This window comes from Synchiropus splendidus, chromosome 7 (genome assembly GCF_027744825.2).
Source record: "Synchiropus splendidus isolate RoL2022-P1 chromosome 7, RoL_Sspl_1.0, whole genome shotgun sequence".
Lineage (NCBI taxonomy): Eukaryota > Metazoa > Chordata > Actinopteri > Syngnathiformes > Callionymidae > Synchiropus > Synchiropus splendidus.
Window position 1 is genome coordinate 13584223 of NC_071340.1, and position 22925 is coordinate 13607147.

Genomic DNA, 22925 nt, shown 5'->3' on the forward strand with positions numbered 1-22925 from the left:
TCTGTCTTACTCTGCCAAACCTGGGTACTTGATGAAAACACGTGCTCCTGATGCTGCTTGAGTGAATCCCAATTATAGATGTCATAAGACTCTGGGTTTGCTATTAGGAGTTAAATATTGTTTTAATAGGCTCGGTCGACTTGGAAAAGTAGCTGAGGTAAAGAAAAATACTTTCCTTTGACATGCTGAGGAAAAGTCTCCTGTACTTTCAAGCTTGAGGATGGAAACTCGAACTCAAATTTTGTTGACTATGAAGTCACTTATCTGGCCCCCGAGAAGTTTTATTTTGTATTTTTAAATGTATATGTCACTGGATATAGCTGATGATTCATAACAAGTCAACCAGGAACCCCAAATGATGGATTTGATGATCTGAATAATGTCTGACTCAAATGTGGTGTGACAGTTTTGATCAGTTGAGTCTGTGGATTACTTGGGTTTGAATGTCTGTAGCTTCAATAACTCACAATCAGGAAATAACCTAAGCCGTACCACTGAAGGTAAATCACTGCCATAGGACGAGCAGGGGAATTTAAGAAATATTAACATCTTAACAGTTCATCTATTGACACAATAATGTCATGTTTTTCAGCCCCAGTTGTCATATTACTCCTCATAGCTAAATATACTTGGTCATCTTTTGTCCAATATGCCATTTTTTTCCATCTTGATTTCATCTATCACAATGTCGTGATGCTCCTATCATCATATTTCAGTACAAATATTTACAGTAAAGTAGTTTTTCTTCCTGTCCCTACATTAAATGTGAAAGTTATTTGATATTTCAACTCATTTTTGTTCTTTTTTTTCCAAGTATCTTTTTATAACAATGCTTATTTATTACATTAATCTTTATATTTAATAATTTGTGCATATGACCTAATTTTCACTTCACTGTTTTGTACTTCATAATGTATTTGCCATTACAAAATGTATTGCTATTTTACTCACCTAAAAAAACCTTGCCAGTCAACGTTGATGTGCCGAAGAGACCTGTATTATGGTGTACATCATTCCCGGTAAATATATCCCGGTAAATATTGACTCAAAACAAGGTCAAAAAAAAGAAGGTGGAGTGACTGAAGTTAATGTGTCAACCCTTTAACCTTGTGTTTGGTGGAGGGGTTGGTGGGGGTGGGGAGGGCATCCCTGTGGAGTCCGAATCAGAGGGAGGGGAAGTCAAGGGAGTGGCTTGATTGTGTTGTGTTGTGTGTGGTGTTGGTCTGTGGTGCATATGTCTGTGTGTAAAATGTGGCTGAGGGAGTAGAGCGTCAGAGCAGCGGACGTCCTGACTACAGAACAGTGACTGCTGACGGAGCGGGAGCACAGAGGGGGAGAGAGAGAGTTAGGAAGTGAGGCGGTCTGTCTAGTAGAGAGGTAAATGTCACTTTTATTTTCCTCCTGTTGAGAGACAGACACAGATGCTCCTGGTTTCTTTTAATCATTCATTTGGCCTGGCAAAACTTTGAGTTCTCATCCAGCTACTTTTCATCAGTTTGATAGACGACGGGAACGATCCTTCCTCTGTTGAAGCTGCTCAGGTTGGTGTATTTCTCTCTTCTCACTCGTTGGAATTGTACACGTTTTTCCTGGAAACATTTAGTGTCTTTAAAAGAGTGCAGTAAAATCAGCTCTATTTAAGGATGTTTGACTGGATGAATGAGGTAACTTAATGAAGTAAGGAGTCTTAGTTTTGCATGCAGTCAAGGTGAGTTACTGACGCTCACCTTTAGACTGCCAGGTTTTTGGAGCCAAACTAAAAGCTTGTCTGCAGTCTGAACCTACCACAAACATGTTCCAAGAGGGGAATAGATAAAGTCAACTTGTCTAAACTGTCTAAAAACTTGAGAGCCTTCATGGAAGGGCAGTTTGATGTATAGAAACTGGCATGTGATGATGATGACAGTCACTTTTAATGCCTCCTGAACTCTTCTGGTGAAAGACGTGACTGTTACAGGAAGACATCCTATTTTATGGGAAAATCGATTGTGTTGCTTTTTTCTTTGTCATTTTTGGATGAAAGCCTAAAGTGATCACCCAAAGAATTTAGCAGTGATTTATTTATTTTTTACAAATACATTACTGTCTAGTTTTAATATTGTATTCATATTATCTGTTGCTACTCGTGGAGAGACTTGATCAGATAAGTTCAGAGACAAGTGAGCTGCTTCATTTCAGAGGTGTGAACTTTGTCTCACCGTGTCAGACTTCCGCATAGGGATGTTTTATTGCAGATGTTGAAGGTTCAGAGGAGTCCAGATGGCCTACGCCTCTCTGCGGTAACAGGAAAGAGCAGTCCTCTCTTGTGTCCGTGGTATTGGGTTTTGCAATTATAGTCTGACACAAACTGGCTCCTGCGGTCGGAGGGTGAGTGGTTGAGAGAAGGAACGGGACAGTGTCAGTTTTGGTTCCAGTTTATCAGATGTCGACTCCGGGGGCCAGCGAGAAGCCGCTAATGACAGCATTGAGGCTGGCGGCAAGCTCCAAACTCAGTCATGTCTCGGCTTCCACTTTATCTTCTCTCTTTCGCCTCTGTATGTCTGAGGGAAACATGAGTTAGTGGGAGCTGTTAAATGATGGCTTTCCGTCTCGCTCCTGTTAGAAGCATCAGAGGGAGCGACGGGGTCGGGCGAAGAGGGACTCGTTCTCTCTAATTGTGTTTACGGCCCAAACACAATTATCCCCCTCTGTGTCGCTCTGAGAAACTCCCGCTCCCTGTTTCGTGTGACCCCCTCGCATTATGACTGTCTTTAGGCTTTGCAGTGTTTGGGAAAAGCTATTTGCATCCCTCCATGTCCATTCGACTTGGAGTGAACTTGTTTCAAGTACATTCCAAAGGTTTTACTTTCCTTCATCCAGACTTCTCTTGTCGCATCTTAACACATACTGAGTTGTAAATTAGAGTTGTTTTGCATTGAAGTGGAGGGTGACTACTTTCTTAAAACACTGAAGACACCAGTTCAGAGATGAATTGATAATAAATATAAATATAAATCCGCAGGTTTGAATATTAAAGTCAAAAGGATTTAAAACCTGCTGAATACAAACTGTCAGGTTTCTTTGCTTCAGAGCTGTGCTCAGTTTTGGGTTGCATTTCTTATTACTCTTGTGAAGGATGGACATCACATTGAAGATCATATGGAGGCATGGGAGTGAATTGAGTGGATTTCTTTGCGACTGAGGAGACAGGAGGTCTGACTGTGAATGGACTTTATAGTGGAACAGCAACTGATGCTTGAGCGCAATAGTATGCTGCCGTCAGAGGTGCAATGAGTAGTCAAAACATCATTGACTAGAATAGACGATTGAATTGGTTGCGGACGGCTTCATGCTTGACTAGTTGAAAAACGTTGAAGGAATGGGACCATTTCACAATGCACACATAAAAGACATACTTTTTTTCTTTTCTTTTTAAAAACTATTATCCGCAGCACTATAATTTGATGTTAGTCAACCCATACACATTAAATGCAGACTAGCCGAGTCATCCTTTAGATACTTGATGATTGATCAAGCATCAACTTAAGTCACTAATAGTTCTGCCGTCATGTTTTCTAAAGACTTTTGTAACTTTGTTAAATGTGTATTAGCTCAAGTTATCTCACACTTTTTGCAAGCAAAACAAAGGATGCTTTTACACATTACTGCTTTCAAACTTGCTGCTGAGACTGTATTTTTTTCAAATGTGTCAGATTTAATAGAATCTCTGTTAACAACCTGGGCAGCTGAACTCGGGTGTTTGCTTTGGTTTCTGCTGTCTGATTGCGTTTTGTCAGTGTGATTGAGCTGGCTGCTCGCACACTCAACTTTAATGAACTTTAATGCTGCTGCGACTGACTTTGACACTCTGAAATGATTAACACACAAAGATGATTTATTGCAGCTTGACTCTGCTGCTGGCAGACGTGAGCTTGATAAGGGTGTTTGTTCTGTGATAGTAGTTGGATTGTGTGAGCGCCTGTCTACTTTCATTGCTGGTGGAAAGATCAGAATTTTGATGTGATGTTGGAACTGTTACCCTGACATAATAATACTTTGAGTTCCTAAAAGCTTGTCTGTCTTGCTTTCTTAAGGCTCCCACCTAAACATGTCAGAACTATTTAAATGATATCTTTGAAAGTGCAGTTTTTCTGTTGCCCTTTTCCAGCGATGCATAGAGCCTCGGAGATTATTGCCCTGTGGTAACGTCTGCAGCTCCTCAAGAGTGTCGTGGATATCTGTGGGAGTAATTGTGCGGTTGTGTGGATGTGCACACATCCTCACACCAACTCTATTTATGCAGCTGATATTCCTGTCGAGTATCTTGAGGTCAGAGGCCCAACAGAAGTGCTGGTATTTACATCTTTTCTCTGTCCTCTGCACACCTCCTTAGCTTCCTGTCTGTGCACCAAACTACCGCTGAGGTCTCCGTCATGGCCTTTCGCCCGCTGAGAATTTCCTCTCATCAGTGCAAATTAAAGACCAAAGTAATTTGGAAAAGTGCTCGTAATACACTACCATCTCACCCCAGATGGTATAACAAGTCTTAGAAGTGACGAGACTTGACGCAAGTGGATTTTTGAGAGGCTACGCAGAGCAAGTCCTGTTCATGTGGTCCGGATTAACAGTTTGTTTGTGAATTGTGCTGTAGTTAAAGGAAAATATTTCAACCTGACAAACAAGGCTCCTTCTGAAGCTACTCACTAATGTTCCTGTTCAAGTCATTGATTAATATGCAACACTACAGGTGTATTTTTGTTGATAAATACAAATATAAATAGTTGGTCACAGTACACAACAGAGAAATTTGAGAAATTGGTTCCATGCAGTTAAGTGGGATTCATAGACTTGATGGGTTGTTCCTTGCTATTTTAGGTTTAATACTGTCAATCTCCTTTTTTCATTGTTGCAGTAAACGTCTCTCAAAATACATCCCAAACTTTTCTGCCTGAAGCACAAACCTTCATAAACTTTCCTGTCTTTGGTGGAATTCCCTCCTCTCTGAACAAGACTCCAGATTAAGTGATGACAGCTACAGTGTGCTTGCTAAAACCAACATCATGATCTCCATGGGTTATGATATGGACCTGCATTAGAGTCGCACTTCGCTATTGAATATGAATTTAAGCCAACTTTAAGGCATTTATTTGAACCTCTTGATGAAGCGGAACCAGATTTGGCCCACTGACAGTTCAGCACGTGCAGTACAGACTCATCCTTGGCTTTAACAAAACATTATTGTTGTGTTGAATCAGCTCCATCTAAAGTGAGATGGTGATGTGCCGAATTGATGTGAAACCCTTTTTTCTGCAGGAGAAAGAAGAGGAAAGTCAAAGTGAACCTCAGATCAGGGAGCTACAAGGCCAACAGGCTCATCAAAACACAGAGCTGCACAGAAAAGGTGAGTTTATCAGCCTGATTTTTAAACTGGTTGCACCTTCACACACTCGTTTGTTTGGGCCACACCCTCTGCATTATTGACACACAAACGCTTGTATATACCGTAAACACCCACCTCCAGATTTAGTTTGGATAAGGAGCCAAAAGTCAGCAGCAACACTGAACACTTCTGTCCTGTGAACCTGCGTCTATATCCGACTGACTCTGTGCAATTTCCTCTCAGCGACTTGTTAAAACAGCCAAGCAAAGGAGCTATTCTGCTGAGGTGGCAGTCAAGAGGTCATGTTAGCTCAGACTCTTTAGGCTCCTTCATCTGACTTTATTAACTGTTGGAGGGCTTCTTCAGCGTGAAGTAATTTCATTAGCTGTTTGTTACTGCAGCTGTTAATAAAGCTGCGTGAACGTGAGCTTTCAGTCCAGAATGAAAAGGCTTTGAGAACAGGCCCAGGCTTCTAGATGGATGCCTTGTGTCGCCATCTTGTTCTAAATCAAAATTGTCAGAAAGAAAGAAAAAAACGGATTCACTTTAATAGCTTGTATTGTTTATCCAACCCAACCCTAAATTACCTTCTTCTGAGGCTTTTGCCCACAACAATGTGAATCTGTGTGGCCTGGTCTGCTCTGGACTTGGCTACCGACGTTCTTCTCACGGACGTGAAGTTAGAGGCAACAAGGGGAAACCCTACAGCCACACCTCTGTTAAATAAAGCTGGTACCAGAACAGAGGCAAAGCTTAAAGTGGCATCGAAACTGCTCCAGATTTAGTCCTGCCTTATAATTAGGGTGAAATTTGGGTCAACAAAGTGGACCACCGAGGGAAAGTGAAAGTGAAGTCCCTGGTCAACAGATGACCCATGTTTAAGATATATGAATGTCCGTTCTTTTCAGTCAAATATAGATTGATAAAACCATACAAATTTACATAAAAACTGAACTGAAGGTTGTATTTTTAGTGTTTTGTCTTTAACCTGGTCTTTTAAATGTGTTGCCCTACGCTTCTAAGTATTACGCCTTTTGCCTCCTTGTCGCTGGTCCCACACTTACTTTCTTGCATCCGATGAGACATCTCTTAAAGGCACACTTGTGTTTTACTGCATTTCAGCTGAGGTCATCTGCCGGTGATCTCCAACTGGTGTTCACCCATTCGCAGCAAAGACAAACATCATCCTTCTTTGGTTGGTTGCTTCGCTGTGTGTCACAGGAATAAAGAAAACCCTCTGCTGCTCTTTGTCAGTGCTCTGCGTGTTGAGTGGCAGCACAATGCACAAGTGCTTTTGCGAAGCAAGTCTCATTATTGAGCAGCAGCAGGGATTTTCCCAGATTCTCCCTCACACTGCACATGAGATCTCCTGATGTCAGAAATACTATTGTGAGAAAACCGTGGTCCGGCTCTTGCTTGACTTACTATTGACCCGTGCGAAAGAGGCTCGGCTCATTGCTGTCTCGTGGTCTATTCATAGCGTCGCACGTGAGAACGGCCCATTAACGTCCTAATTGTGTGCCGTAATCACATCAACAGTTCACGTTGAGTTACGTAATCCACCAGCCTTTTTTCAAAAGGTGCGTGTTGGGGAGTTTAAACTGATTATTAACATTGTAGCGCAGCGATGCAGTAACCACTAATGATTTGACTGAGATGTTTTGATTTGATCGGAGTCACTTCATATTGTGTGGCTGCTCCTCCCAGCTGCTTGAAACACCACTGTGGTTCATCACTTTCCATATCATGGTTGTCCTCAGGATTTACCTCAGCATTTTTCTTCAATGCAAATGAAGGAGGACATGTTGTCCCAACACTGGAACACTTTCTATGTGTTTGAACAACAAACATGATGACTTGTCACCCATTATCACACGCACAGAACAAATCAGTTCAAGCACAATATCTTCAACAGTGAGTGAGACTTGTTTCCTTGTCTTGGGTTTCAGCCTAGGATATATTTGGTCTTCTTGCAGCCGATTTCTGATGTGGTCTAAAGGTATACTAATAAAATATACTTCATTTACGTTGTAGAAGTTTGATCCAAACTTTCATGACTTCATGCTTCTGCATGGAAAAGGGCCGTGAAGACACTTGTGGCCTCTCCCTTATCTTTGTGCTGTGTTCACTTGCCCCAGTTATTCCTTCAATTGCAAGAGACGATCTCAGTGGGAGGATGTGGCTTCTGATGTTTGGAGTTCAGCTTCCTGAGGAGTTAAGGAGTTTTGACATCAAGTATAGGAAGTACTTGTCCAAGTCTCTATTTCACCCCACTTCCTGTCTGACTCCTTGCATTTGCTCACCTCCTTTAGCCATTCATGATCCTTTCCTTTTCTTCTACGCACATCCACTGACACAATCTTAAACATCTTTACTCAGGAACTGAGTCCAGTCTGGAGGAAATACCAACATCCCCTCCTGTCTCCACGTGCCTCTCTGATCTCAAGTGATTTTTTTTCTGGTCTAACCTCAACTGGTTCTCTGGGTTAGAGGAAGGATAACAGCTCTGTGTGGAGCCTTTTGTGTAGATTAAGTCTTTCAGAAGCTGTTACACATCCCATGTATTATATTCATAGGTGCTTATGTGAACAGTGGCCTCATTATCATGGTTCAGACAGCAAGAATTAAGAGTGATCCTTGACTCTCAATGTTAAATGCACTCAATTCTTTGTGTGTGTGGGGAGCTCCTCATTGTGACATGAATGATTTTGTTCATGTCATTGTTCAGATGTTTGTGTTGAAAAAACTCTCAAGACCGGCAACACTCTATATTGTGTTTTTGCATTGCAATTTTTTAAATTATATCTTTATGTGATTTTGCAAGATTTCTAGAGGACAAGCTTCTCCATTGGTGGTGGGAGAAAATTTTGATGTGTGTGAGCACCACAGGCGTTACGATCAACACATAATTTTTATTTTAATGTGTGGTGTCTCTCTAGCTTGTGCTCTAGATTCATTGGTTATTGCATGAAGATTTTTTTCCTGGACAGTTATCCTTACTTTTTGCCCTTCATTTGCCGGTTTACTTTGTACATTTATTACAGAATTGTATTGCGTAGTAAACATAAGTCCTTCACACAGTGCATTGCATTAATGCATGGATAAGATGATTAAGATTTATTTATCGATTTTTTTTTTTTTTTTTTTTTTTTTTTTTTTTTCCCACCACAGGTTCCGGCTCAGGAATGGTGTTAGTGCTGGACCACCTGGTCAAGGATGACAGCTCTGGACCTCTGCTGCTCCAGCCTCAGAGAGACCAAGTGGTCGCGGAGCCAGACCACGTCCTACCTCACCGTCAGAGGTCTGACTCTTCCACCTCAGACAAAAGTCTGACGTCAGCGCTACCCAGGTGCACGCTGGACTCTGTGGACTCAGCCTACAGGGTCCGGCACGACTCCGGTGCCTCAGACAAGAGCCAGGGTTCCTTCCAGCGGAGCCGGCTGAACTCTGGAGCATCTGAGCGTAGTTCAGGCTCGCCTGCTAACACCAGGAACAGACTGGGCTCAGATGTCTCGGATTCTGGTGTCTCAGACAGCGTTGGCCTTTTGTCGAGAAAGCGGGCCGACTCAGCCGCATCTGACCACAGCGCAAGAATGTCCTCCGAAGACGACATGAAGGTCAACACGGGCGGCTCAACCTGCAGCACTGATTCAGAAGCAGATACTCAGTCCAGCGCAGACCATGTGCAGGGCCTCAAACGGTCTGAAGGGGGTCTGATCGACAGCACTTCACAAGGGAAGAGAGATTTGGTGAAGCAGAAGGTAGTAGTCTTGATCAGACGTGTGTAATTCACTTCATTGGATAAAAAATGTGCCCAACAGAAATATGTCATTTCATTGTCAATGGACCTAATGAGATGAAAATAACTAAATATCATTTATTCATAAATCCTGTGAACCTCAAATCATACAGTAAATGAAGTAGAATCCGTAAATCATTGCAGTCGAACATGTCTGTCTGCACATCCGCCACTAGAGTGTGCTGTTGCGTCACTCGGTCCCTCGCTCGCGAACGTGTCGCCCAAGTTCCTGACTCGAGTCCCGGGCCTCGATCATAAACGCTCAGCAGGCGTAACGCTGTGTTTGCTTCTCGTCGCTTGGCTACGTAAACTCACCTGTGTTGCATCTACCTGCTGTCAGGGTGAGATTATCTCTGTAATGAACCGAGGCCGTCTGTGTTTCCTCATCTCCGCGTGCCGCACGTATTGTTGGTTCCCATCATATAAGCCCCGGGTTGCCGTGACTCCCTCCAAATGTGTTTACTTAAAGGCGACTCTGCTCACTTTTTATTACTCTCTACAATATTAGCCGCCGCTCTACTGTCTACCAGCAATGTAAGCATGTTGGGGTCCAACACGGAACCTCTGCCTAAATTAGAACACAGGCCCTGGGCTTGACTCTAGACACAAATGTTGCATAAGGAAAATATCACCCTTTGATTTGCTGTAGAATTGTGTATGTCTGTGTGTACGTGTGTGTGTTGCTGCCATGTGTAAATCCAGCGCCCTGTCTCGCTCCTATCACTCACTTGTCCCCTCATGTCCCCAGATCCTCGCACACCGTGATCCTATCAAAGTGAAGCCTGCTGGTAAGAGTGCCCTCTTAATTCAGACGTATATTTAAATCAAATCAATAGTGAGTGTGAGTTAATTTCCCTTTAAAGATCATTTATTCGGTGATGATGTCCACGCAGATGTTTCATAACCTGCTGGAGTGTGTGTGTGACCGTATAGGGCCAGTTTTACAGGCCAGATGTCAGGGAGGGGAAAGTGTTTGCATATGCTCCATTTTCCTTAATTCAAGCAGAGGCACCATCAACTGCCCACTGTGCCGTAAACTGTTTCTTTTCTGCGTAACATGACCTCAGAGGCTTCTTCTCCTTTAATCTTTGGAGCTTTTTCCATTTTCAGTGTCCTCAAGCTTTGTGTTTGGAAGGATTAGTGAAGAGAATGTAAAGAAAATCTTAGAGTGGAAGAAAGGTGCCTCAGAGTCTCACTGATGGAGGGAGATTTAAGGAGGTCCAGTCAGGTGAACAAGGAGAGATGGAAAGGCTGAGAAGAAGCAAGGGCATGGAGGATTCTCAGCGTTTCAAAATCCTGTGTTGTTAAATCCCATTCTCCATGTGTTCTTACAGAGAATGAGAAGAAAGATGTTGTACTGGACCGGTTCAACCGCACTAACTCGGTGCGGGATCGTATGCGAAAGTTCACAGAGCCTATTCAGAGTCCTGCTCCAAAGAGTGGTCCTGTGAGGAACGGCAACAGTGGCAGCTCAGGCAGTCTCTCCAGATCTATTGAGCGCTTCAACCACTCTGCTGCAGCATCTAGAGAGTGGCCGGCAAGGCCAAACGCGGACTCCCGCACTGCCTCCAGCATCTCTAAAAGTCAGCTTGGAGGAGGGGTTAGCAAACCTCTGTCCTCACTCAGCCACTCTCAAGAGTCTCTGGGCGGGACGAGGAATCCCACTGAAAAGGATGAGCATGCCTTTACACGCTCAAAGAAAGCAGAGACCCCAGGGACAGAAGCTGCTCAGCAGGTCACCCCGGGAGAGGCAGACCCAGACATGAAGACCTTCCTCACCATTGAGATCAAGGATGGACGCTCCACCACCTCCTCGACTTCATCCCCCATGGGCACCATTATCCCCATCACCAACATGACCCCGCGCATCACCACCAATGCCCTTGGGCAGAAAGCCGGTAAGAAGACATGTCAAGTAAAACTTTCTTCTCAATTTAAAAAAGGAGAGGAGATTCTATGCATTAGATTATTTTATTACCAATGTTCATCACATGATATGGTTTTATTTTACAAAGGAATGATCGATCTCTGCATCATTTCCATTTACAGTTTCAACAAGATTTTTGTCCTTTTTTTGGTTGTTAGTAACATAGTAAGTAACCTGTGATTAAATACCATCCTAAATCTCACATCTGAAGTCTTAAACTCATTTGTTTCACCACTGTTGATGCTTTTATTTGCAATGATGATAAATGAAACCACTTGTTTTTATATATAGTAATTTCATTATGAGAGTTCCACGATCAATTTTGTGTACCTGTCCATGAAGTCCTTTTGGAAAGCCACCGGCCACGAAATACATTTGATTCTATAGCTGCTTGATAGGACCAAGAATCAGTGGGAACTAAACAAGTTTTTCCCTTTCTGTATCATTTAGAGGAGTGTTTTTATTTGGTCTTGTCTGACGTTTAGTTCACATCTTGGGGCTCACGTCAGGTAATTTATTTATAAGTATGATTGAAGCTCTGTCATGTAAAACATGCAGAAGTGTTTAGCTAGTCTTGAAAGAGATCAACATGTTCACTATGCTGTTAACTCTTCTAAAGCTCTTCAGTGCAGATAGACTAATTGATCACTTCTCTCCAGTTGAACAAGACTTCTCGGAGAAGAACAAGAAATCAGTCACGACACAGAGGCTGTTCCGCGATGTCAGAATGCTAACACGGACGTGGTTCATCTAAAGGGCATTTGTTGCAGTGGTCATGTAGTTGGGGTGTGGAGGAGTGAGGTCAGCAGTCCATCAGGACAATAGAAACAACAGCTGTTTGTCTGAGGCCTGTGCAACAGTTGAAAGGGACTGTGTAAAGTGAAGCAAGACGGAAATATTGCTGTAAAAGTAGCTTAGGTTTGACAAAAATGGAGGTTGCTGTGAGGACTGTTCAACTTGTTGAGGCAATTAAAAATATGAACAATAAAAATGTTCATATTTAGTCGGTTTGTAAATGATATGGTCAAAAAAATATCCTCTTCTGTCAACTTTTCATTTATTTTTAGCGTTTTTAAATTGGCTATTATCAAGATTTCTCGTCCTATTACTTTTAATTCATTCCCTTTTTGGCACACTATTTTATGTCCAATTCAATCTCCTTGTTGTGTTCAAGTCTTTATCTTGCAAAACGTCTGTCCACATGTTGTCCTGTTTTGTTAGTTCAACCTTCTTGAAAAGTATATTGTTTCTTTTAACAAACAGTCCTTCATTGTTTCACACCTACTGACCTCATCCATCTGTCTGCATACATTCTGCCCATTGTGCACTTTCAAAAGGAGTGTCTCGTCGCTTCCCTACTGCCAAGGTCACATATAAAGCTTTACGCTCCTTTTTTGGGTTTCGCGGACCTCCAAGGAAAGCATGCTATCTATGTTTCCGTTTCCCCCGAACTCCTAATAAGTCCTAAAACTCCATCATGCTCCACTGGTGTGCATCAATCCTCCACTATATGTTCAGAGGAAGTGAAGGCAGCGCGGAGTGCATACTCATCGGAGGTGAATAAGGATGGGTTGTTTATGTAACAGATTCTCTCCCTGGTCTTTTTAACGTCAAGCCGGCAGCTTATGTAACTGAGAGCTGTCTACCTTTGCAACATAGCTGCACTTGGACGTGTCTGTGTTTCACACGTGGATTAAAACATGGTTTCAAATTTCATGCTCGATTGCTGCCATGCACACTTTCTAGGAACTGTTTCTTTGTCCTCTTGGCCTGCAGTAGCTGCAGCAGCTTCGAGAGTACGGTAACCAGTTGCAACTGTAAGCCCAAGGAACCTTTAAAGGCTCCACCAGTGAAGAACTTCATTAATCCTCTTGCAATGATAAGGGGCATTGAAGCTCATGAGCCAGAAGTGATGCTAAGGTGTTACAGCATGAATGGCATTTGTGTTCAGTCAAGACTACATGCAGCTTTGCTCTCACCCCAATGTGAATAAAATAAAAACCTGAAGTGAACTTGTCTTCTCTCTCTTTTCTTGTCAGAGCTGACTCTTGGTCTCAGAGCGACACCATTCAAGATCTCTACATCCGGATCCTCCGTCAAGGTAAGTGTAAAACTGTTGCTCCATTATGAAATGAGATCATAAGAAACATGGCCGGTGTGAGAGAGGAGTGAGAGCAAAGGGAAGATCAGTGTTTATCAAACACGGGAGAGGGTAGCCAGTCACATCTCTCCTTCTAGGGTATGTGAAGGAGAGAGAGTGGGAGAGGGAGGAACTCCGGGCATTGCTTGTTTTCTCTGCAGACAATACCCAGAGAGACTTATGGAGGAGCACTTTCTCCTAAATCCCACCTGTCTGTCTTCATCTTCTCTGATTACGTCCAGCTCTGTTGACAAGGTCTTCATCACATCATTTCTCGGGGTTCTAAAGATGTTACTGTTCCTCGGTTCTCATTGGCTGGAAGAGGCCAGTGTGTCCACTAATGATGGAAAGTGACTGCTCTCAAGACTCCTGAGAACAAACTGATCTTTTGCCTCTGACCTCTGAGTTCGGCAGAGTAGGTAGCCTCTGTTCTTACATCCGTCTTCCTCCATGAAAGGAAGTGTCTAGCTGGAGACCCAGTGGGAGGTGGTGATGATCCTGGGGGAAAAGTGAGGTGCATTAGTCAACTGAGGCGTTGATGATAGTGGACATTTTGGTGGCGGTGCTACGCTTTAGGGGTGAGTCTATCAGGGTGCAGAGTAGATTTAAGGTGTCCAACGGAGAGTGAATACAGATGAGCACTTTGTTGGCTCGACAGCAGCAGTCCTGAAAGAGGTGAGGGATCTATATATCGAAACCAAACAACTTTAATATGATTGTGTCGCCTTTGTGGAGGGTTTCACAGCTCTCACATTTGTCTTCTCTGCCATTGAAGTGATAGCATTTTAGTCATTTCTGCACCATCTTTTTGTGTCTTAAAAATTGTCTAATCTCACACTTTTGCCATTGCATGCAATAGATTTTGTATTTACCTAATGGTTTGTTATTCACTTCTGTACATTTCTGAGTCATAACCTTTGTCACTGCTGACGTATGTAACCAGCGACCATGTTAGAGAAACAATTATTTACTGGTGATACTTGGGTTTATCATGTGGCTGCTATGCAAGGATCCTACCTTGATCATTGAAATGACGATAGCTGGAGCCACATTCTCTTGACTTTCAATGTTCATGGCATGATCACTATGGTGTCTATTTAAAGTTTTGGGTGGGTTGTGGGTGTTCTGGGTGACATTGTGTTGTGGGTTGCACTTAAAATGATATGTTGTGATGAATTCGACAGCATATTTTGCAGTACAATATAATGTTTAAAATCATGATCTGAAAGAATTTATTAAAGACTCAGTTCAGCCACACTTTAAAATAAATAGTACTTATTGTACTGTAAACCGAGGCCTGTAATGTACTTGTTTAAATCGGGAACAGGGTTTAATCATCAATTGTGAATTAGTCCTTGACTGGCGTCGCCCCGCCGTGAGAAGTTTGTGTGGTCCAGATCTTTCTTGTAAGCCCAGCCTCGGCACATGCTGTTATCAACATCAATTCATCTGTTTTTAATTTGAAGAGAAGAGAGCTGCCATTCTGCCAAGGAGTTATCAGTGAAGTGACATCTGTTTATTGGATAAAAATAGGAATAACAATATGACAACACGTTGTGGATGTGCTCTGTCTCTAGTGTCCATAGCTGCTGCTTGTCCTCCCAGCTGTCCTCCTGTTGGCATTGAACTCAAATACATAAAACCAGGTGACAGCTCCATCCCTGTGCTCGCTGTGCTTATGAACACAAGTGTTGATCTGCAGGTCACGCTGGTAACGTGCCGCTGTGCGAACATTGTCACACCCCCTCATGGCCAGTGACAGATTGTCCTGTTGCATGGAGGGATAAGGACTTCATTGTTGACATACTGCCGATCCGTGACGCATGTTGTTACTCAACCCACTCTCATGCACCGCAGATGCAAGCGTGGTCCACAAACGTGGGTGATGGTGCTGTGAAAGTAATGCCCACTCATGAACACTATAGTAGTGCAACGACAACATATGCTTTTTTTGTTGCCCAACAAAAATATATGTAGGTGTTGCTGTTTGTAGAATATTGACTTGCTATTCTGATAGTTTCGTTTTATTAAGAGGGAGCTATTGAGATCACTGAGAGGCATGACAGAGAGTCGCTGCATTTAGGTCTCGCCCCTTGTTGTACAGCCTCCGAACTATAACCCTGATCTCACCAGGGAGAAGTCTTCTCCACTGGCTCCACTCTTCGCAAGCAACCATTTGCTAAAACCACACATACTGTGGGGGAGACCACCATGTGTCTGGTTCTTTCGGTGACTAGAGCTGAGTATTTATTCAGATTCCCAATTGGATTTCGATATCGGACATGCCTCATCCAAGCTGCTTTAACAGTTGTTTGCTGAATAATTTGGGGTTTTTTTGTGGAAATAATATGAACCATAATAATCTTAACACAGACCAGTCTAAGTGACAGCTTTGTCTTTGTTTCTCACTGTTTGCCTGTTGATGGATGTCCACAGTCCTTGGTTCACCCCTGCTGGTCAGCTTTATCATGACCTGTAACACCGGGCTGATCCCTGTTACTTCTCTGACTGGATTAGTCTGGAACCACGTGCAATAATTCCAAGTGATCTCAAATGATTGTGTGTAACCTGGACCAGACCCAAAGTCACAGCTAAACCCTAAAGCCCGTCTGTCGAGGTGTGAAGGACGTGAGCTTTAAATATAGAGAAAGTGGAAAGAGGTTTTGCGGATGGGAGGGGTCAGGTTTGTTGCCAGCACTCGTTTCCCTTTGGCTCTCGCAGTGCCTCTGGACTGGCTTAGTGGAATAATGGCTGGGAGATAAATGGACATGTCCATGGCACCTGGAAAAAGGGGTTGGTGCAACTGCTGCCTTGGAAACGAAATTCCTCACTTGCTCATTGGCTGTCAGGGTGTTGGTCAATAAAGAGGGGTGAACTACAGAGTCTATATAGAGCACATTCTTTGGAATATCTCTGGGAACGGACAGGACATCGCTCAACTTCCGGAATATATATCATTTCCCGGGAAATTAAACTGAATAATTCAACGGTCAGAAGAGTCAGTATTGCTGATCCAGTCATGCCTGGAGTGAGCCTGGACTTCCTCCCAACATCGCCAGCTCCGGAGCCATCAGGCAGTCCAGAAAGCCCGGGTATAGAGTCCGGCCTGGAGGAGGCGATTGGCGATCTGCTTTCTGGAGATGTGGCGGAGGATGAGGAAGAATTGTTCGGAGAGGAGAAGCTGGAACTGACACTGCGATGTGCTGTGAGCGAGATCCACACTGATTTGAAAACCTTTGGAAAGCGAGTGGATGCTCAGTTGGAGGAGGCAGTATCCAAAATCGCTCCCCTGGCCCAGACCGTTGCCTGGCTCCAGGAGGAGAACTTGAAACTGAGAATCCAGCAGGAGAGGTTGGTGAGGCAAGTGGAGGTCCTGTGCCAGCTCATGGGGCTCACTGATGCTGTGACACTTGGAAGTTCTTTTTCCTCTGAGACAACACCATTAACACTTCCACCCAGCCATGAGCCTGACAACAAGGAAGCGGAGCATCAAGAGGTATCGGATCTCCAGCCCCCTCCCCAAGATGCCCAACCTGTCCCAACCACAGACTTATCGTGTGTCATGTCTCAAGACTTGGAACCTTCAGTGCTGGATTCTGTCCTCACGGCGGATGTACAAGACGCGTCTGAGAGTTTGAAGCTCAAGTCATTCCCCGTCTGTCACCCTCCTACATTTGCATCCTGCCGTTCGCTCTCGGCTCCGGCTCTCATGGCCAACATATCATGGGATGACAGCATGGTACTGGTCTTTGATGTATAATATTTAGAACAGTGATGTTTTTGTCTTTGTTTGTGATGAAGGTTTTGACGTATCGCTCTGGTCTCAAGCTATAATCGCCACCTAAACCAGATGATCACTAACAATCACGGAGCAGGCTTTTGTGTGCCTGGTGGGACCTGGACTAGCAGGGGCCCTGTGAGGGGGGAGAGGTCAGCGTGGACAGAGAAGGGGCCAGCTGTCTGAGCTATTTCAGGACTCTGTAACCACAACAGCATTGAAGCCACAGCGCGAGTATCCCACCGCCAATTGCTGCTGCATATGAGCGCCGGCGTGGTGTTTACGCAGGATTTACTGCAGAGTGTCTGTAACATGCTGTCAGACCTGCATGCATCATGTGTGGACCTTTCCCTGAAGGACATAGCAGGGAATGTCACAGAATTCTTTGGAAAGATGTTTGGGAAGATTTCAATAAGATGAGCTCTCAGAACTTGCTGCTGCCTTTCTAGTGTGTTGATATCTAAATTATTGTGTGATTATATTCAGTCCATCAAAGAGAGTTTTCACTCTTGCAGTACATTATGGGATTTGTGCAAGTGGTGAGACTGCTTTTTACAGTTAATGCTTGTTTGTTTGGTGATGCTATGGACCCGATTACGGACTCCATACCTCAAGTTTGAGTCCTGGCTGTAGTCTATGATTCCATTGTATGTGACAGGTTTTGGTGTTAAATTGTTGTTTCCAATCTGCCTGCCTGCCAAAATAGTGGCCACCTCATATTTCTGTTGACTTCCTGTGATGCTTTTGAACATCTCCCTTCGCTCACTTCTCATGAAAGGTTGCGCTGTTAAAACTGACCATGTGTATTTATGTTGTGGCTGCAGATGGAGACCGATCCAGTCGTGGCTCCCGAGTTCTCATCTGGACCGCCCATCCAGGTGCAGTGTCAAGTCCCCACTATTCCAAATGGCTCCACCACACTCAACAAAGCTGAGAACATGTCTGGAACCCTGACTGCTGAACAGTTGGCTGCCATCGAGGATGAAGAGCTACTTGACAAAATGGTGATGCCCACGTGCCTATGTGCGACGTCTGCTGCGACACAACACAATTGCTCACTGTTTGATTCGTGTCCTGCAGCTGGATGACTCTAAGGACTTTGAGGAGAGGAAGATGATCCGCGCTGCCATGAGAGACCTGCGCAAGAAAAAGAGAGGTAATTTTTGAGTTTCCCGGACATATCCATCCATTGATGGTGTCCGGGTTCAAATATGATTCTCCAGCTTTGTTAGAACACTTCGGCCTTTCAAGAGTTAATGGGTCATTTGCACCATATTTGTATTCGTCTGCCCTCAGAGGCCAAGCTAGGCTGTACCCAAGAGGAACTAGGTATGTGGGATTTGCTTGAAGTGTTTGATGGTTGCCACGCGTGCCTGCCTTTTTCTTTGTTTGCACCATCCTGGCCTTGTCCTCCCACCACATTAACATCATACACTACTGAATGTGCTGGGAGGAGGAGGATGTGTTAGGAAATGTGCATGTGTTCAACACTGCATTCTAGTGTTCACAGATGGTAACAAGGGCTCTTCAGCCCTAAAAACCTCTTCAAAGAATTGGATGTCAAGTGCTGCACAGACCAATCGGAGCCCAATCGTGTGTTTGATCTGTGATGTTTGTGCAACACTTGACAGCTCTTTAAGAGTTCCACCTGCAGATGTTTGTGTATTGGAGAACTTAATGGCATGGTGGAAAGAATTCCAGAATGCGCTTCCTCATATTTGGATGCCGTCTCGTCTAACATCCATTGCTGTACCAGTCCGAAATGACAAAGTCGCCCTCCTGTTTTTCCGCTGACAAAACTTCCCTGCGTTCATTTGTTCCAGACCAGAGAGAGAAGGAGCGGGAAACCCGTCTGCAGGAGCTTCGGCAGCAGAGAGAAGAGCGATCGCAGAAAGGTCGCGCCGGAGTGGGAAGTGGAGAGGTGGTGATGAGGAAGGTGGAGAAGTCCAGCGATGGATCAACCCTCAGCCAAGTCACCAAGACGAACCGCTTCGCCCAGTCCGGTGAATACATGTCCAACTCTTGAAATAGCAGGACCCGAGCCACACTTTCTTGCTTTGTCTCAGCCTTCAAATATAAACAAATAATCAAGTGTGTTTCTGCGTGTTCAGATGATGGGAGCAGGTCGACACGCAGCACAGTGGTGGAGGCCAGTTATGTCCAGAAAACAGACAGTGAGTCGTCGCTTGCTCTTTGACTGTGAGATATAATAGTTAAACCATGTGTGTTTATGCTTCAGGAGGCACCGTCCAGTCAAAATCCTACAGCTATTCCTCCTCCACCTCTTCTTCCTCCTCCACTTCTAACATGGGCAAAAAAGTTGGCAGGTGCGTTGACAAAAAAGGAGAAAAAGATGAGATGGAAGCTGAACTCTGCTTGTTGTCTTGACAGCGTGTTCGACCGAGAGGACGACACCTCCCCTCGCAGCGGGGGGCTGGCTGCTGTGGAGCGGCGGCAAGCCGAGCGACGCAAGGAGCTGATGAGAGCGCAGACGTTGCCCAAAACGTCTGCCATGCAGGCGAGGAAGGCCATGATGGAGAAGCTGGAGAAAGAGGGCGGCGGGTGAGACATAAACACAGAAGCATCCGCACCAAACAAAGCCAGTGAGTCGAGGAAAGCATGTAAATATTAACACAGACCTGACGTTTTTTTAAGTCCTGGAAATCAGGCGGTCTCCAAAATAAACAGAGTCCAGCGTTCCACCAGCTTTGGCGTTCCCAACGCAAACTCCATCAAGCAGATGCTGCTGGACTGGTGTCGGGCAAAGACCCGCTCGTACGAGGTTAGCCTGAGACTGCCGTGTGTGCAGTTGCTATTCAGCAGCGTCACTTCTCATTTCCATCTCTCCCGCAGCACGTGGATATCCAGAACTTCTCCTCCAGTTGGAGCAATGGGATGGCTTTCTGTGCGCTGGTGCACAATTTCTTCCCAGAAGCCTTCGACTACAGCTCCCTGAGCCCCAGTAACCGCCGGCAAAACTTCGAGGTGGCCTTCAGCGCCGCAGAGTGAGTTCAAACCTCCTGTCCCGGTCACCTGACCAAACAATATCAGATTTTCAGGCGTGTGACCCACAACATTAACAAATAAGGTTAGATGCAGTTTTTGGATCATATTACTACGCAGTAACATATTATTTGAAAGGGTTCTCCACGTTCATATGTCATCCTAAGTGTCTCCTATTACTCGATAGATCACAGAAACCTCTACTTTGTCCCCAAGGACACCCGATTGCTGCCCAGTTGTTTGACTCAAATGTCTCTCTCAGGAGTCCTAGAAACTGCTACTAAAACTCTTAACGTCCCAAATGTCCTCTCTCTGATCCCATCATCTCACCACCGACGTGTAAGAAAGCCAAACGTTACGGTTACGTTTCCCCTCCTCTTCTTACCACTCTCTCTTTCCCGTCTCTTACTTTCTTACATCAAACCCTGCACACGTGTGACGACCCTCACCCGCCACGCTAGCGTGAGCTGAACCTCAACGCGGAGCCTCCTCTACTTGTTGATGTGCACGCTCACACTTCCATGAGCACCTCACTGTAGTTGACCTGGACACCCCAGATACACACACCTTTTCGTTTGTCGACACCAAAATGTATATTTGTGTATTTGCTCGTCGTTTTGTTTCCTGTATTGTTGTTGACACACCAAACATAGAGAATGGTCATGAAAATGACAAACAAAATGGCGGAATGAGCTTCAACTGAGGCCCATTGCATTTTGTTTTGTGTGTTATACCACCTGCTGTGTGTGTCGTGTTCATGAAGCATGTCAGTTCATGGATGTATTAACCATCACAGCCATCGTAATGTTATTTTTTTATGTCTTTTTTTATCCCCTCTGTCTTCTCACTTTGAACCTGTTTTCAATTGGCTGCTCACGGCTTCATCTGTTTTCTCTCCTGTCGGTCATCCCTCTGTCCTGTTCTCTCTCTCTCACCTCCCGTGGTGGGTCTCCCTCCTTCCTCTCCACGTCCTTGGTCGCAGGAAACTGGTGGACTGTCCGCAGCTGCTGGATGTGGACGATATGGTGAAGATGCGAGAGCCGGATTGGAAGTGTGTGTACACGTACCTGCAGGAGTTCTACAGGGGTCTGGTGACCAAGGGCCTGGTTAAAACCAAAAACTCCTCCTAGAGTCCAACCCAGCCTAATTTCAGCCCATGGTGAGAGCGGGAGAAGTCCATGGTTCACGTTAGCTGGTCCTTGTGGGTGGGTTTATCTGAGCAACTGTGTGAGTCCGAGGGATGCGCGAATGTGGGTTTGTGTTTGTCACAGCTGAACAGAGCGAAGCTCCCTCTCTCTGTGCAGCACTTTAAAAGGAAGCGATGCGTCTCTGGGCTTCAAACAGACGGGATGAGAAACAGCAGGAGGGTCACCACGTTGTTTTTTCTCAACTTTACTGCTGTTTGTGCTTTACGAGCTAGTAAAGTTGCAGTCTGATAGTAAAAATAAAGTGGGTTTTTTTTGTTTTGTTTTTTTTTGTTTCTTCAATGGCCATTATTATTAACACGTTTGTGAGCTAGCTGTTGTGCCGACCTGTTTTTATCTGGCCTTCATGAGGTCAAGCTGAATACATATAGAAACATACTGAGCACATACAACTTTTGTTTTGATATTTGATATTGCTGATATTGTACAGCCACATGCGAGTTCTGATTTTTAATTTTGTTTGACATTTTTTATTGGCGTTAAAAACAATTAGAAGCCAGTTTCAGTTTTTATTAAACCATTTTTTTCTTATATGAATCTTTCTGTAAAACTATATTTCCTTTATTATCCTGCCACAGTTTTTCCTTTATTTTTTTTGTTTACTCTATTAATTGTGTTTTTTGGCACATATATGTTATGGCTTACGTTCTTATCTTTCATATTTATTGATTTCTATTAAGAATCTATGGTACTACTATATTTGCTATATAGTTTTGTAATCGGAAGTTCACTTTTAGTAAAAAAAAATTTTGGGGGGGTGCCAAAATATTATCCAAAATGTTTATTGACTTAGCTTAACTTGAATCCTAAGTGAAATAAAATGGGTATACTATCAATTTAATAGCTGTTTTATTACAGTTCTGTTTTTTTTATACACGTCTGTACACAATGTGGCTCCACTGGAAATGTTACCGTTACTGCCCACCACTGCGCTAGTGCTGCCCTCTAGTGGCCATTGAGTCGTACGCCATCTAACAGAATTATGATCTTAGACGGCATGAAATAAAAATGTAGAATGTTGAAGAGACAACCGGCAGTTAAATATGAATGAATTAAACAGGTGATTGAAAATATAGGAAGTTGTACGGTTCCGTCCGAAACTTGGTGCCTTCTGTCCCGTCTCTCAAAGGTCTTGCCTGTGTTGTGTTCCAGGAAATACGCCAACTGCATGCCTCTGCTGGAAGTGGAGGACATGATGATCATGGGCAACAAGCCTGATTCCAAGTGTGTCTTCACCTATGTCCAGTCTCTGGTCAACCACCTGCGCAGGCACGAGATGCTGATGGGCCGACCGTCCGACCTCTGCCTCCAGTGACCTCTCCGTGTTCCCCTGCCCCGTCACCCGCTTCACACGACGGCTCACTGACGTCTGATGGACAAGTTGTGTGTCAACGTTTGCTTTTGGACACGCCCATCCCACAGGTCACCAGCAGAGGGCGGCGCAGGTTTTAAAGCTTTATATTTGTCATTTTTAAACGCGTCACGTCCAGACGCCACACGAGACAACAAATGTTTTGAAAACACATTTGAACGTATTTTATCTGTTTTTTAATTTTCTAACTGAAGCTGATTCCTGTTTCACTGAAGAACTTCATCTTCAGCTTTGTTCCAACGCCTGATTTCCATTTTGGTACTAAAATAGTGAATTAATTTAATTTATTACTCAGATTTGGGTGTTAACATGTAACTATTTAACACATCAGAAGCACTGGGA

The 22925-nt window shown here is 44.1% G+C and overlaps 1 protein-coding gene across 1 annotated transcript; it reads left to right on the forward strand.

Moving 5' to 3' along the window:
• Positions 1-1306: 1306 nt before the first annotated feature.
• On the forward strand, positions 1307-22846 carry LOC128762371 (smoothelin-like; the record flags this gene model as incomplete). Its single annotated transcript, XM_053870590.1, has 17 exons — positions 1307-1377; positions 1496-1541; positions 5293-5380; positions 8531-9120; positions 9907-9946; positions 10493-11056; positions 13125-13186; positions 17828-18007; positions 18084-18159; positions 18300-18332; positions 18827-19006; positions 19115-19177; positions 19243-19330; positions 19395-19565; positions 19659-19785; positions 19857-20008; positions 22364-22846. Coding segments are annotated over 17 exons (2694 nt in total), but the record flags the coding sequence as incomplete, so codon positions are not given.
• Positions 22847-22925: the final 79 nt, after the last annotated feature.